The sequence below is a fragment of the Macrosteles quadrilineatus genome, unplaced genomic scaffold (assembly GCF_028750875.1).
Source record: "Macrosteles quadrilineatus isolate MER2022 unplaced genomic scaffold, UCM_ALF_1.0 Scaffold_3__2_contigs__length_128488019, whole genome shotgun sequence".
Classification (NCBI taxonomy): domain Eukaryota; kingdom Metazoa; phylum Arthropoda; class Insecta; order Hemiptera; family Cicadellidae; genus Macrosteles; species Macrosteles quadrilineatus.
Genome location: NW_026542596.1, coordinates 10,276,996 through 10,294,849, shown reverse-complemented (window position 1 = coordinate 10,294,849; position 17,854 = coordinate 10,276,996). Strand labels below are relative to the sequence as shown.

General features: G+C 33.8%; 1 protein-coding gene across 11 annotated transcripts in view; it reads left to right on the top strand.

The window, feature by feature from the left end:
* LOC128988979 (ATP-binding cassette sub-family C member 5-like) overlaps window positions 1-17,854 on the top strand; it is a 72,144-nt gene that overhangs the window by 10,732 nt on the left and 43,558 nt on the right. For all 11 annotated transcript variants that reach the window (XM_054410805.1, XM_054410806.1, XM_054410808.1 and 8 more), the window contains exons 3-7: window positions 8,719-8,859; window positions 11,506-11,664; window positions 15,286-15,433; window positions 16,321-16,463; window positions 17,394-17,484. In XM_054410805.1, coding sequence (XP_054266780.1) covers window positions 8,719-8,859; window positions 11,506-11,664; window positions 15,286-15,433; window positions 16,321-16,463; window positions 17,394-17,484 — 682 coding nt within the window. The remainder of the gene's footprint in view (window positions 1-8,718; window positions 8,860-11,505; window positions 11,665-15,285; window positions 15,434-16,320; window positions 16,464-17,393; window positions 17,485-17,854) is intronic.

Here is a 17,854-nt window from a genome sequence, read left to right as displayed (position 1 = left end):
TTGCCTGTATATATTTATAAACAAGCAAACTGCAGCAAACAGTTTACTTTTTCTCCATTCATAACAATAACATGGGAATTGAAATGTACAGTACAGTATTGTGGAATTCTCTCTATAACCTTTAACTGTACAACAATGCTTCAATTTACAAAATTGTTTGTTTTTTTGATCTCTGGACAATGGCTGTAATAAAATTAGGGCATTATTACAACAAAAAATTAAGAGTAACAATTTTTAAGAAACTTCAAAACCCCATACACCCACCCTCTTATTACCTGATCTTGCTGGTTCCCAATCTCATTCAAGTTTATCGAGCCCCGCCCTACAGCTTCATGCCAAATTTTATCAAAATCAAACTAAAATTGCTTGAGTTATCATGTTCAAAGGTACATGTTATAATATCTGATTTGAACTGTGGCAGCAGGGCTACGGTGCGGGGGGGCCTGCGAGTCTTGGATGGGATTTTTCGGGAAATTTTACTGGGACAACGACTAAGGCACACCACGGTGCGATGGGCTCTGCCTATCATAACAAAATATTTATATGAAAATTACCATACGTTTTATGAAAACATTTTTTTTAACCATGTAGAGCTCTCTGACAAGTAGTTTACAACAGCTGAACTGATACTATTTGACCGATCGATAGAAATTCTCTACTAACTTAAGTAAACGAATTCATGAGAAGAAAGAAATGTCAGTCATGTTGCATGAACTGCCCTTGTGGATTGTGTGAAAACGCTATAATAAGGACGTATTTAGAACGGATATAACCCCCGGCGTCCTCTATGCTGATTCAACTAAATGAACTTGACCATTTTTTTACGATCAAACCAGTGAATAAACCTAAGAGGCTAGGACACTAACTAATAAATAGTTCAATTACTTCATTGATACTACTATTAGGAGACTGCACACTGTCGGGAGGAAAATATGTGCACTCAAGTTTGAACTAAAATATATCTCTTAGATGGATGATTCGATTTTGTTGGAACTAAAAGTTAAATATAAGTTAGGTTACATACATTTTACGTGGGGACAATAAAAAACTTCTGTTTACCAGACAAATTTATATAGGCCTAATTGAAAAATCATAAAAAATTCAGGTTTTTAAGAAACTCTTCACGAACACTGAAGTTTAAAATTTAATTATAAACAAACCACTAAACCAATCTTTTTGAAATTCTTATGGCTTATTGGTAGTTTTATTGTTATAATTTTCTAAATTTTATTCATAATAGTTTTTATGCTGCTGTTAATTGTTTAAACATATACGCTAAAATCGTTAATAGGACGTTACAAACATTGTTCAAAATACCACCGTGTTTGTTGTGACACAAAATATAACAGTGATATGTCAGATTTATAATGCGGACAAAGATGTTTTTAAACAGATTGATATTTGTAAACAAAATTTTCTCCCGTGACTGGCAGCGGGCCTCATAAGTACGATATTTCCCAGCCGAGCGGGAGTGCGCGGGACACTACGACGTTGCCAATGTATATCTCTTACCACGTTGACATTTTTCTGTTTAAAAAAAGCAAAAGCTTTTATGTCCACATTGAGTTTATGACCACGCTTATGAGATTATACCCGGTGCCTGCGGGTTCTTTTCGCCGCCACTGGATTTGAATCATAAATATATCAAAATATGAATTTGTGTTTTTTGCCCCTGGTATCATCAAAATGAAAAAGCAAACTGGTCCTGGATCTAGGTACTTCTGTGCCGCCTTCGGTAATAGCTTAATCCCTATAGACAAAATTTGCTAAAATGACAAAAAAAATTTACATAGGTGAAGCGATTGGGTGAAAGTTTGCAGTTTTAGATAAAGAATTGGAGTTAACGTTTTTTGGTAGAGTGTGGAAGTAAATTTTAGGATTTTTTTCCTAAAAAAATAAAAAAATTTTATTAAAAAAAAATTTTTTTTTGTAAGAGGTTGGCGGCCTCTTTTAACTTTGCATTTGCCTGTCCACATAGACTAACTGCCCGTGCGTGGAACGTATCCAGCAAAGCAAGGGATGAGCCGGTACAGTACAAAGGTGAACTGTACTAATAAATTTTATCGGCAGTGACCAGAATCCGAACCCATGACATCGTTGCCTTGGGCCCAAAGACCGTGACGCTACTGACTGAGCCACCGACTCACCCAAATAATAATTAGAATAATTATATAAATAAACTAGCAGAGTACCCGTCCTTCGTACGGGGTTGGCATATAAGTATCAAATGCTTATAGCAGTTATGAGTGAGGACATGGTTTAAGAAATTTCGGTTCTTTTTGAAGTTCGTTCGCTACGCTCACTCACCTTTAGGTTGGAGCTCGTTCGCTGCGCTCACTTTCCTTCAGGTTAGCTCGTTCGCTACGCTCACTTGCCTTCAGGTTAGCTCGTTCGCTACGCTCACTCGCCTCCAGGTTGAAGTTCGTTCGCTACGCTCACTCACCTTTTGCTGTTGTCATAAATGTAAAAGAAATAATAGTGCTAGTGCTGAACCCTGTTGGTAATCCTTGTAACTTTTAATGCTATTGAACATCATAGAACAGAACCAACTTGTTTAATTGAAACAGCTGTTAAGATTCATTAATTCCATTTCTCATAAGGTTAACATGGGAAACTCCAGAGCCACTGGGGCGGAGCCCCGAAGGATTTTTTGGGATAAAAATATGCCTATATGTTAATCGGGAATGTGAGCTATCATCATGCCAAATTTCAGCCCGATCCGACCAGTAGTTTTTGAGATTAGCTCATACAAACACACACACAGACACCACCTCTTCTTTATAATAGTATAGATAGATAGATAGATAGATTAACAATAATAAAGGGCTAAATAACTTATTATTTCCATAATTAATACATTAAAGTACAAATTTAAATAAACGTACAGTATATTGGTGAAGTGTTGTGAAAGTGACTACCTTGTGTTTGTTTACAACAAGAACTCATTTGAATGTAAATTAGCTTCTTGGTGGTCTTATCATTGACTCCAACACAGTGTGAAATGTTGTCGAGTAATTGTTTCTGTTGTTCATTCACAACTAAATTGAAAGTGGATCTTCTCTCAAGATTTTAGATTTATGGAATGACTGGGACGGTGGCGTCGTCATGTAATCTAGCTACTAGGACGTCACGAATTGTGGATATTTATAGGCATGCACTGTGGATGTGATACTCCTTGGTGTGGATTAACATCCGCACTAGTGAGTACTATGACTATCTGTAGTAGACCAATTCGTTAATACCAAGGCAAAAAATGTGGTTCAGATTCCACTATAAACTGTAGGTCCCTTAGTTGCCATTAGCTGTATGGGTTATTAATTAACAGCTGTGTCTAAGGAATATGTCGGCCTTAGTGACGAACAAGACTACAAGATTGTACCACTCATCACATTCATCTCCACTCCATTCATACTTGGCTTAAAATACCTTTTTTGTATGGTCGCCATTTCAATAAAAAGTATTAAAGTAGGCTATTAAAAGTGAAATTACTTGTTACAGTTTTCTATATATTTATAAATTTGTATAAGGGTAAATTGTCGTTATTTATTTCTGTAAAAAGTCGTGTAAAATTTTCTTTCAGTTAAACATATTATATAACATGTTTTAAGCAGTATATGTTTTCATCGGAACATGGTACATTTTGCAGTTATTGTATTGGCAATACAAATTTACAAAATCAAATATTTTTACCACCAATGAACGCAGAGTATTAATATTGTCAAATATTGCTATGAGTGTTGCTGAAAATAAAAAAATAATGTAAAATAAGGACATAATAATTGTGGAGAGAAGAAACTATTGAGATAAGCATGTGGGAAGTTATACAACTGTGTTATCATATCAGTCTGTCCTGTTTGCAATACATGAGCCCTAGACTAAAAACTGTCTACAAACAATGTTGTGTAATAGAGTGAAAAACTTCCACAGATATGTACATATTTATTTTAAAAATTACTTTTATAAACAATTTGTCCAATCCCCTTCTTAAGCTTTGTGTCCAGACTGACCAAAATCTATCACTGACATTGTCGTTAAAATTGTCCGGCAGAGTGGAAACACTTTAAAATGTTCCTAAAAATGTCCATGTCAAAGTTTTTTTGGCAACCAATTCCTGGATGAACTCTGTTGGCAACTCTCGTGTTTCGGACTGAAAACAACAAAATGTCACCAACAGACATAGACATAGACTTAACAGTTCTCCGGGACACTGGTACAAATCCATTCTTTGGAATGACTACGCATCTTCACTTTCATGTATCGCCAAAAACCTCTGTACCTGGGCTGTTTACACTTTTTTACTTTATTAGCCTACTTAAGCTTCCTAGGTTCCTAAATGTTGTTTTGTGAAAACAGCTCAATTAATACAAACTAAGTTGGCCACATTGTGTTGCCTTTTCGAGTGGAATTGACGTGTTTACGGTTTTGCAACTTTGTCAGCGTCAATGTCACCAACTTCAGTAGAGTTGAAACCAAGTCAGCAAACGATACTGCCATCAGCCAAAACATCGTCGGACTAGTACAAGGTCGGCAAGTATTGCTAATGTGCAAGCTATTTAATAAAGAAAGATAAGACTAAATTTTAAAGATAAAAAAATCATTTGTAATACATTAACCTGACTAACAAAAGTGTGCTCTTTTATACAGAGTTTGAAGATGATTGTGTGATGCCCCAGTCATTACATATTTTAGCAATTTTAGGAAAACGTATTGCGAATCCTTATGGGTATTTTAATAATTACGTTAACAATGAACTAACTGACATTATTGCAGGCTTATATTTAAAAACTATTTTATGTTATAGTTTTAATACTACACACATTTACTACCTATGTTATTATGAATGCGTGAAATATTTTTGGAAACAAGGAATTGTAATATGTGATCCACGTTAAAGTGACGCCCAGGTCCAGGAGCCAAGGGTCTCTGTCCGACCGCCTCTTAAGGATACCTTTCATGAATTTGTTATTCATGAATTTACTAAATAAATTCAAATCTTTGATTTAAAAAGTAAACTAAGTTAAACATCTGTTGAACCAAATTCTTTTGATGTTAAAGTTTGTAATACATTTTTACCATAGGAGTTTAAAAAAGGTAAATTTAATGTCAGTAAAAAAAAATCATTTATATTTAGGAAAGTTTCCAAAACCGGAAGTCATTTAGTAACATCAGCTAAATTCTTCTTATCCGGCCACCTTCCAACTGGATATAATTTTAAATGGACGTACCTGTTGTCAAAATAGGAAACAACAGTTACCTTATAAATACCCCCGCCGCAGCAAACCTGCAAACTTAGCGAATTTCCATTCACCTGATTGGATTTACACTAAAATGTCTCCTTAAAAATATAAAATGTATTCCCTATTTAAACAGAATTAGCTTAACCAGTACTTAGGTTTGCTGCAACAGGGAGGGTAAAAAAGTTTTTTTTAATGTAAAATGTTAAAAGGTACTGTAGTTTAGTAAGAAATTAATGTATTTTCCAAATTTGATCAAAATATGTTCATAAACAAGCAAACTACAACAGTTGACTTATTCTCCATAAGAATAACATGGGAATTTTAAAATTAAAATTTTTTTGAATTTTCTCCGTAACAATTAGGCGCACAATAACGCTTCAATATACTAAATTATTTGTTTTTTTAAGCTCTACAAAATGGTTTGGAAAGAAATTGTGATTTTTTTTGTTTTTAGGGTCAAAAATGCGAAAAACCTATTTTTACCCCATAAAACCCCCCATAAAACCCCCCATAAACCCCCGTTCCCATAAATGAGAACGGCAGTTTTTAACTATCGGCATGAACCGATCATGCTGGTTCGCGAACTCATTCAAGTTTATCCCGCCTTACACATTTACACCAAATTTTTTCAAAATCGGACAAAAATTACTCAAGTTATCGTGCGGATGGACACATATATATATATATATATATCTATATATAGATATATATATATACATATATAAAAATTTGAACGAATGGTGTTTTTTGCCTCTGGGGACATCAAAATGAAAAAGTAAATCAGTCCCGGGCCTAGGTCTTACCATGAGACCTACGGTAATAGCTACTTCCCTAAAGGGAAATTCGCTAAAATTCTTCATCACAAACCCAGAACATGTTTGGTTCTAATGTTTAAATTAAGGTGGTACACAAAAGGCTTAAGTGTCAGTGACCCTTGTGGTATCACTTGAATATTGATGATGGCCAAAATGTTTGACATAAGAACAAAACTCTTTATAAAGATCACTTTTATTTTATATAACAGTAATAATTTAATTCTTTTTTTTTAATTAAATTAATTATGGTTTAGTTGTTATCTTGATGACTCTCCTGTTTTTTTTTACTGTACTTAACTTTTTTTATTTATGTTATGAGTAAATAAAAAAATGAATGTATGTGAAGTATAAAGAAACAAAATTAGTAACACAAATTTTACTTCTCACCTTGTCTGCATATTGACATTGAGATAACAGGAATAATTTGTTTGATAAGAGATTAAAATAGTTTGTTGCATAAGAGATTGTTTCTAAACAAATAACCTTTAAACAAATGTTTGTATCAAACCTTGACACCTTTGGCAATTTCAGTTTAGTTACTAAAATAAGTTTATAGGGGTTAAGGGATTGTAATGAAGAATAAGGTAGAACCAATACTGAAAAAAATCAAACGTAACTTATTAAAAATACCCTCGCCACAGTAAACCTGCAGACTAAGCAAATTTCCATTTACCTGTCTGAATTTCTACTAAAATATTCCCTAAAAATTGTCAGATTTATTTCCTATTTAATTAACATTAATTTTAGTGAGTACCTAGGTTTGCTGCTACAGGGAAGATATTGTGTTTTTTATTGCAATGTCGATAGCTTAGTATTAAATAAACAAAATTTCCAAATTTGGTTCAAATATATCTATAAACAAGCAAACTACAACAGTTTATTTATTCGCCATAAGAATAACGTGGGAATTTTTAATTTTACAATTTTTTAATTATTTCCGTAACCGTTGGGCATACAACAACGCTTCAATATACAAAATTATTTATTTTTTTAAGCTCTACAAAATGGTTTTTAGAGAAATTACGAAATTTTGTGTTTAAAGGGTCAAAAATGGGAAAAATCAATTTGTACCCCAATAAACCCCCGTTCCCATAGTCCGATTATGCTGGTTATATATTATATGTATGAATTTGAACAGCTGGTGTTTTTGGCCTCTGGGTACCTCAAAACGAAAAAGTAAATCGGTCCCGGGTCTAGGTCTTACCATGAGACCTGCGGTAATAGCTTATTCTCCCTAAATGGGGAATTTGCTAAAAATGTTTTTTTTGTTAAAATTCACTAATTTTGTAAAGTAAACGATAACATTTTACTATAAGAATAAACTGTGTATGTCAATAGACTGAACTTCAACCAAAAATATCTTTTCGGCTGAATTGCTTACATGAATTTATTATTTGTAATACCAGTATGGATTGAGTTTTTAAATTGAATTATTTGTGATTCAAACGTCTCCGTGATAAGTACAGTATATGTGACATGGGCAAGGTACTGTAGTGACTGCTGTTATAAGACATATCCTACTTGTCTCAAACTAAAAAATTTGCTTTACAATCTGATTCAAATATTGTAATTATTGTTTGATTTACACCATATTAATAGTCTTTCTGAGTGTGCTTTTAAGTTGTAACTTCCCAAGGCCTTGACAAAGTGATGTACACTATAGTTCGGCCGCATAGAAAACGACCTGCGTGCTAATGCTAAACCAATGCTAGAGGAGGTCGCTTTCTAAGCGGCCGAAGTATAGTTGGTGTGATTAGGTTCATGCTCAAACTTAATCCTACACACCATGTTTGAGTTAGAAGTAGCCTAAGTAGGCGGGGTAATTGAGTTGCATTAGAAATTGTTTATTAAAAAAAATTATTATTGTTACACTGTAATTGGTTGAACGCAGCGAAATTGTGAACACAAAACTAAATTGGAAATAAACTAAATTTTTATGGGTCACATGGAAATCGTGAGTATCCCCTAAGGTCGCAGTGAAATCGTGGACATCTTCTGCGATCGTGAATGTCTCTTAAGTACTTGGAAAAATAGTGAACATCTTTCGCGATCACGTAGGCATCCTTTACGTCTTCGCGGTCACAACGAAATCATGAACGTTTTCTACGATCTTCGTCTCCCGCAGTCGTGACTTAATAGTAAATATCTGTCGGGATCGCAGAGACATCATTATCATCTCCTTCGATAACGCGGATGTTAACATCTTTCGCATATGCAGAGTGATCACTTTTGTCTTCCGCAACCGCGGTGAAGTCACAAATGTCTCTTGTGGTCGCGGAGAATATCAATTAAAAACCTGTTGAGAGTTAAAGAAAAAGGACCTGCAAACTTAACTTGTATCCAGATTTATTTTGTTTCGTCGTGACTTTGCTTGAAAAATAACCCTCTACAATCTTGCTTGTTGTTTAAGGTTATGATGGTTGTTTTTCACACTATTCAATTTGTTTGTCTTTTATGAAGTACATGTCGAAATTCTGGTCTTTTGTACTACCTAATTATCAATCTTTTTTTTCATGGCATCAATATTTAATTATTCAAAGACATATTGGTCCGGGACTGGCCCTTCTTGGGATCATACTAGCAATCTTCAGATTTGATGGCGAGCACTACTTAACCATTTGGCTACCTAGATAATCAAGTGTTTTATATGTGTTGAATATTTTCAGGGGAGGAGACAATGAGGGGGAGGGGACATACAGGTACCCAGGAGAGTATCGCAAGACAGCTCCTCAGTATCTACCTGGGCGAGGAGTGGTCCGATACAGCTCAGCGCTCAGACATCTCATACCAGTGAGAGCAAGGAAAAAGTGAGTGATCTAGGAGAGTACCTGCTAAAAATAGTGAACTGTGCAACTAGTGACCAAAGTGTCACTTGGGTCAATTTTATTGAAAAAAGTTCACTTTGATCAGATTGCTCATCATAATTTGTCTTCATTTTTGTTATGTGACAACTACAAATTTATTACCTTAAGTGCTCAACAAAATGTTCCACAACATTAAGGTTATATTTTGTGGCTAAGTTGCAATATTGAGGTGACATAAAAAATGTCATTGACAACTTCAAACTCTGCAAGGAAAAAAGTACTCTTTGTTTGGGCTACATGCTATTAATCATCTTCATAAATTAATAATAACTTCATTTTTCAACTAGGCAGGAATTAATTTAATCTACACACATATTATTTCCTGTGGATTATAATTAAGTTAAAATGAACATAGCTTACGTTTTTTGTTCAGTTGTCTTCCGGGATGAGGAAAATTTGTGAGTATAGTAGTGGGCAAAGTAAAATGTTGAGATATCAGCTGTTTGCAAACTAATTCAAGTAAACAAAATAATCCATAATTATATTAGTTCAAATGTTAAAAACGTCATTACACTCAAGTCAACAAAGAAATTACTGAGTTAAATTCAGTAATGCACATTAAATCAATGCCCCAATCTTTTTAAAGAATGAAGAACTCAAAACTAGAATGATGTGATACTTGTGTCACAACATGATTCAAAGTCCATTATTGCATAGACAGGACAGACTCAATGATCGCAGCATCGACCATCGGGTCACAGAGTGTGTTTTACTATCAAGTGTCGGATTACTGTACATTGTACAATACTGCAACTTACTACAGTAGAGTCCCACAAACTCGGCACTCGATAACCCGGCAGTCTGGATAACTCGGCCATCACCTGGCTCAGAAATTTAGTAATATTTTGAATCCGAGTTAAACATGGACTCAAGCCAGCTCATTCACAACTTGTACCAAGGATATTTTGTTAAGGATATTTTTGTTATCTGATGACTTAATACTGACTTGTAATATAAAAAAAGGAGGTTAAAGAGCTTAAAAAATATATTGTCCTTATTTTTAAGCCTAGTTCCTGATAACCTGGCATTTCACAAACTCAGCATCCTTCCAGTCCACATTACGCCGAGTTTGCGGGATTCTACTGTATTAGGATATTCACAACAAATGATCATACTATGTGATTAGTTACTGAATTTCAAACGTTGAGTACTGTTTTTAGCGCATTTCCTTATCAAGAAGAAGCTACTGTATTACCTTAGATGGCACAGCAACTAGTTATACTGGTTATACCGTTCTGGTCTAGACCTGGAACAGATTAAATACTTTTTCATTTTGATGTCCCAAGAGGTCAAAAACACTATTCGTTAAAATTTTAAATATTTGAATATTTTAAATATTTGATACCAAATTCCACAAAACCGTTAAATTTTACAAAAGAATTGCAAAACATATAAATGTTAGCAAATTTTACCCAGATTTCAATGACATCTTACAACCTTAGTTTGGACAGATAATAACTGAAGAATTAACTTTTTTTCTTGCTATACCAACAGTATTCTCTATTTGAACAATGTTTAAATTGATAAAACAACTTTTTTACATTGTATAAATGGAGAAAACTGCAGGTAGAGCAAGTAAAAATTTGATTTTTCAGTCTTTATTTGTCCAAACTAAGGTTATACAGGTGGCGACAGCTTTCGGCTCGATTGGCTCTTCTATTGTTTTTCTGTGTTCGCTGGGGTGATGGATACACTTTACCTTTAAAACATAAAAACCATGATGTAGTCCTTAAAATCAAAAAGTTATATTGAGGCGTTATTGTAGGATTAAAGATTATAAAGAATTCAAAAAATGTACAAAAATTCCCACATTCTTCTTATGGCAAAAAAATAAACTGTTGTAATTTGCTAGTTTATGGATATGTTTTGATCAAATTTGGTAAATTGATTTACTAGAGTAATCATTTATGATAAATAAATATGCTATTTCTATAATTTCTTCTTTATTTACAATGCATAATTAAAAGAAAAAAACAATGGATAGCATGCACTCTTTGATGTATATTCTTATGTAGGCCTACTATTTATTCCTTATTCTGTTCTTACATGATAAGTTTTTTTGAGAAATGTTTCTAATTTAGGCCAACATCTAACCAAGTCAATAGTCTCTAACCTCTATCTTATCAATGCAGCAATTAGCTTTAGCTGTTGACATCTGACATTTGAAATTGCAGCTTATCTAGGGCAACCTATACATCGTTGCCTATTTCTTTTTTAGATTCTTTCAGTGTTTGTTGGCAAAAACTATTCTTTGACAAATTAGGTTAAACTTCAAAGTGTTATTCGTTTTAGCTTGTACTTAGGCTAGTAATGAAATCTGTAGCCTAGAGGTACCTCTCATTAAAAAAACTCAATCCATTTACAAATTTAATATTCCATTTCATCGGTTTGTATTTTCTGGAGTTTGGATTTATGAGAGACTGACGTTTGCTGGTATAAGATATTTTACTATCCATAATTTTCCGACAGTAGTGCATAAGCCAACTAGATCATTAGATATTAAAGTGTTGTCTTACATTTTCAACTCTCTCCATTTTCAATTGGTTGTTATTAATTACAATTTTTAACAACTTGAAACTTGATTGTCAGAAAACGAGAAACTCTGGGCGTTGATGAAGCAGGACTTTTCTCCTTCATATCCTTCAGTTGGCTGTCCAAGTACATGATGAGTGCCTACAAGAGAGGAATCACAGCAGACGACATTCCTGATGTACCTCCGTCGGACTCATGCGACTACAACGCTCAGAGGTCAGTGTAAACAAATAGATACCTTACCTTACCTTACCTTACGTCCTTGGCCACTCACACCTAATATGATTTTGTCCTTGTCAACAAGTTGTCTCCACTGCTGAGTCCAGGAAGGCACCCATTCACTGTTGATCCCTCTGTACTTGTTCTCTCCATCGCAATCCAACAAATAGATACAAATGTTTTTAATTGTGAACATGGAGTCATGGAAAACGAAAACTAAGAAAATATTTCTCTCTGAGACAGGATATTTTTTTATTCCAAGTAATATGGTAATTTTGATTATCGATCGTGTTGCGCCCATAGGGTCGGGCCTTTCAAGCATATTGGGAAATCCGGCTTTGCACAAAGTAAAGAGAATCAACAATTCCTTGATACTATTGGTATCGAATATTTTGAAGAGTTGAGAATTTAAACTGCCCATCCTTAATTTTTACCATCATAACTAAAATTTGTTGTATTTCATTTTGTAACAAAACTATAGTAGTAATGGTGATGGGCTGGACTTCCCAAACTAGAGTTGCGCCAATTACTATAAATGTTTATTTCCCGCACAGGTTCTGTAACCTCAGGGCTTTATTGTTCGCTAATAATAATTAAGTTAGATTTGTTTTGTGAGTAGTATATGTATCTTTGTTTATATTGGAATAAAATACAATGACTTATGTAATACGGTAATACTTATGTACAACCTTAGTGTAAAAAGATATATTTCATTGTACCTATTGTATTTTTAAAATAACAATAAAGAATTTTTCAATTTATTTAATTCAAAAAAGCATAATGATTCTTGAGCTTAACTCATTTTAAACTTAAACTTAGGAATGATTTTTATAATCCGATTTGAAGTACAAAACTTCCAAGTAATGAAATTCAGATTTGTCAAAATTGGTTTAAAAACTCGTAAAAATAGATGTTGAACCAAAGTTTGTCAACATTGAACCATTTCAACATTTCGCTTTTAGACATTACGTTATGATCTGTTTATCAATACTGAGTGAGTTTAAGTCTAGTTTGTTGGAAGTTTGAGTTTGTTGATCTGAATGCCAGCTTTTTAACATGTGTTGAATAACTGCGGACAATTCCCACAGACACACAACACTTACACTCGTGTGTTGTTTATTGCTTTGGGGTTTTAATACTTTATTTATTATTAATTTGTTCATAACTGCTATAAGAATTAAATGTAATTGATTCAAATTTTTCTGTAAAATATATGTTATGAATACCTATTGCAATGGAAATTTCTTTATTTTTGTGTTAGTATTTTCAAAAGAATAGAAAAAATATCAATAATAAAATGAAATGATGACAACAAATGTTTTGCAGTGTTCAAATCAATTCAAAACTTTGAAATTGCCAACTTTGAACACAACTGACAATTTAAATTCAGCAACACCGCAAAGGGGAGGATGAACAAGTAGGAAACCCATATAGGAAATAGTTTCACAGGCAGTTCCCTTTGCAGACCACACCTCAACTTCCTGTGAATACTCACCTACCATGACGCGATGGTACACTTTCTGTGGCTTACTGGGTCAATATGCTAGACAGTGTAAACATATCACTTCAGAATCTGACTGTTCACCTATAGGTGGCTGTGGTTCACAGGTTCATATCCTGCCAATCACCCATTGCTTTTATACGTGAAAATGTCGTCACCCACTAGTTATGAGCCATTGGTCTACCTATTTAGAAAACAAATGGAGGAATTACTGGAATATACAAGAATTTGGTGAACACCTCTTACTAAAAGCAATGTGATAGGGCATATAACAGTTATTATTACTGCTAAAGGAGTCAGCTGGTCTAGTGATGAAGTGCTGGACTTTGGTCCACAAGATAATGGGTTCAAATCCTACCAATAACCATTGGATTCTTCCTGATGCTGCAACCTCTAGGCTTAGATTGAAGTAATATGAAAAAGACCCCTGGCTATAAAAAAATACTGCTGAATCTTGAGATGGTTTGAGTTGTATAGGAAACTATCAGAGTATTTTTTGTACAAGGGGTTTGAATCATAAACGTTTTCTAAGGGTTTAAACAATTTTCACTGAATGAAATAATGTTTATGTTGTATCTTACATTTGTGTCTGTGCTTGTTGGTATTTAATACTAGCACAATACCCGTCCTTCGTACAGGGTCGGCGTTTAAGTATAAAATGCTTATTGCAGGTATACTCATGCTCTGCGTTTGCAATGGGGGAGGACACGGTTTGAGTCAAGAGTCAAGGGATTTTTTTTGTCTAAGAACACAACTATTACAGTGCATACAACCTCGTCAAGTACAATTATTAAAATAATAAAATTAAATATCACAGATTTTAAAATATGAATTACAATAACACAGCTACCTACAAAAACAATTAACAGTATCACAGATTCAAACAACTTTCATAATACTCCTTAATACAGTTGGAAGGATTGTTGACTAGCAAAAGGTGAATGGCTTTTTCAAAACTAGTAAAAGGCAAACATCTCCCAGAGTTAGAAAACAGTTATATTCTTCATCATTTACACCGATACAGTCACTGTGAAACCATAAACAACATTTAACACCACAAGAGAGTGCTCTACTATTTTTGGTAACATTTTTATTACAAGTACCACATTTAGTCAACTTTGTACTTCCCACCATCTTGATCTTTTTTTTCAGAAAATTTGGTTCTTAAAATTTGCGGTGTGCTTTAGTATAACACATCTACCATAGCCATACCACCACCACCTACCACTGCACCTAAACAATAGAAAAGAAAAAAATATCTTTAATACTTTTCAATTAAATGGCGACCATAAAACATGTGTACATCTCAAATTATTTATCAAATTAAAAACATAAACATAACTGTAAACAATCCTACTTTGACAGTTCTCATTGTGTATCACAGCTTTTTGTTGGTGCTTAGTTTAAATTAGCTGCTGTCATAAATGAAAAAAAAAACTAATAGTGCTGCACCCTGTTGGTAAATCTTGTATCGTTTTAATGCTATAAAGTATCATAGAACCAACTTGTTTAGTTATAACAGCTGGTAAAATGATTTAATTATTTTTATATATGAATACTCATAAGAATAACATGGAAATTTGAATCCCCGTGGGGCATGGCGGCATGGCTCTATAGGGTTTTCACAACTTTAATATGCCTATGTGTTTCTCAAGACTATCAAGTACCTCTCTGCAAGACAGAGTGTAGTGATATAAATTTTTTATACAGATTATTTTATGAAGTTGTAAAAGACTACCCATAAAGTGGTGTTTTGGGTAAATACTATTGTGTTGGTCCGCAGGTTGGCAACAGAAGTATTTGTATTTGTATTTACTGTAGTCTTTATTTATTTAACTTCATCACATTGCACCAATTTTCTTGACAGGTGATTTGTCAAAAAGTCTAATACTACATGATAATTCTAAATAATAAAATATCTTACAAAAGAAATAAAGCAATCAATACAAACTTATGGGAGAAGTAATATTTTCCAATATATACATCTTCCAGATATTCTTCTAGTGAGTAAAATGCCCTCTCCAATAGAAAACCTTTTAAAGATAATTTAAATTTAGAGAATGAGGCAATGTTTTTAATCTGTAGGGTAATTTGTTGTAAATTTGTTTTTGTCTCAGGCTGGAGGTGATGTGGCAGGATGAGATGTCAGTCAAGGGTCCCAAGGCTGCCTCCCTCAAGTGGGTCATCTGGAGGTTTATCCGCACCAGAGTCTTCCTGTCCATGTTCATCATCTCACTCAACATCACCACCAGCTTCATCAGTGTGGTAAATAACTCTTGATTGGTAGATGTAAGATTCCGGTCAGCGAGGTCTCGGGAGTCACAATAGTTACTGAAAAGTAACTGATTTTTCCAGGCAGAAACAAATAAGTTAGGTACTGATTTTGCTAGACAGTAACAGAAGTGACAAAAAGTCACTGATTTTACTAGACGGACACAGAAGTCACTGAAAAACACCAATTTTACCAGGCAGACCCAGAAGTCACTGATTTTGTTAGACAGTAAAGGAAATAATTAAAAATACACTGATTTTTTTTAGACAGATACAGAAGTGCCTTATTTTGCTAGACAGACAGCAAAGTCACTGAAAACTCTCTGATTTTGCTAGTGTAACGGTTAGTTTTTATGTGTTACTTCTTTTAAATGATGTTTATTATTATATAGTATATTGTGGGGGGGTGAGCTCGCTTGGCAATGAGCACAAAGAAAGGTACTCGAGATTCGATTATACAAAATTCTATATTATATTGTCAACACAAGTTTTATTTATAATAACAGAGATAAAGGGAAAAATAGAATATATATATTATATCTATATTCCACAACTGCAGTAATGGAAGTCATTGGTTTTGCTAGACTGTCACAGAATTCACAGAAAACGCACTGTTTCCTAGGGGTTCACATAACTCACAATAATCAAATACATTATAAGACACAGAATTGTATCAAATTTTCAGGGAAAGTTTTTAAGCATTTAATTTTATCATTTAGGCGTCAACAATTGGAAGCACCAAAAAAACTAAGCAATATACGATTAACTCTTGGCATTCCAAAACGTTTTCTAGAGAAATCAGTATTTCGATGACTGTAAGTAAACTTCCCCTTCCCTTAAATAGTACCAAGCACTTCTGATAATAAAATTACTGTTTCCAGGCTTTTGTAATGCGGTGGCTCTTGGAGTTTGCCGAGAACCCTGATGCTCCTATGTTGGAGGGGTTCAAATGGGCTTTCCTCTTAGGAGTTACTGAACTCTTCAGAATAGTGTTCTACGCAGGAGCCTGGGCTGTTTCATCCAGGTAAGTAGATTAGGTAGAGTTTTATGTTATTTGCTTACATAACTAGGTCTGAAAGAGTCAAAGGTTTATATTGGATGTAGTAACCAAAATTTACATGGAATTTATATAAAATCCCACATATAAATAGGTTCATAAATAGGGACTATTGGAACTTTTTACATGACAAACTTGTTTAGTTTAAACGCATACTATTTTAAAATCAAAATAATTTTTTTATAATAAATTTAAAAAAAAATCACTTTTTATCTGCTAGTTTGTGGAAAATCCCAAATATGGTCTATTGTAACAGAAACATCACAATTGTCTCCTGTGGTAGGGACAAAATTCTTAATATTGCCTTGATTTAGTTGTATCTGTCACAGAAAAATTATCATCGTGTTCCAGCACCTCAGCAAACCTCTAAATATCACCCGCGGTCACGGTCATCATTACATCATCTTCCACGATCACGGGAAAATTCTGAACATCTCAATGTCCTCGTGTAGACATCATCATGGTCTCCCCCAACTGCAGCAAATTCATGATGGAAATTTCATTGTCGTTATCAATATCGAGACAAAAACATAAATCTATCGATACAGCAATCTTTGCAGATGAGTCGGGTATCACTATCGGAATTGACTTTTGTTAATGTCCAAGATTTTGTATTGCAAATCGGTATCAAAAATGGGCACATCCCTAGTTTTGTAAAAAAAAAATCATCCAACAGCCAGTAACAGTAGTTTTCCAAGAAGAGTTACACTCATGTTTATCAGTGTGGCCGAGTGATTCTATATTTAAACAAACTGTATGGCTATGAATAGACTTACTTAATCCATACAGTTGTATTTGTAGATGAATCTCTACGAGTATAATAAACAAAAATGGATATAAAATATCATTTGCCTGCTGTATGAGGAGGTCTTGAATTGATCGTGTTGTGTATTACAGAACAGCTATTAGACTGAGGGCGGCCTGTCTAACAATGTTGTACCGGAAAATCATCAGAGTTCACACACTGGGCGACAAGACCATTGGAGAGGTATTATGATGTAACTACTGTATTGAATTTATTTTGCTCAGTTACTTTGGCAAAAAAAGGTGAAAAACAACTAAATGCGATGTAATTAGAACTTGTCAAACCATTTTACATAATGTTCAAATTGTTGGGGATATGTTTTAATCGTTCGATGATGTGTTACAAGGATAGAGTTTATTTTTGTACGAAAATTAACATAAAGTTAACTAACTTTAACAGTTGTTGTTAGTTGTTATAAATGTAATAACATCTTAATCAGTTTGGTATATTTAAAATACTGCAATTTGATCAGTATATGAAAGCTTTAATATTTTCCTGATCAAATTATTGACTGATTAATGATTCTAAAAGGTTTTATAGTGAAACTTGGATA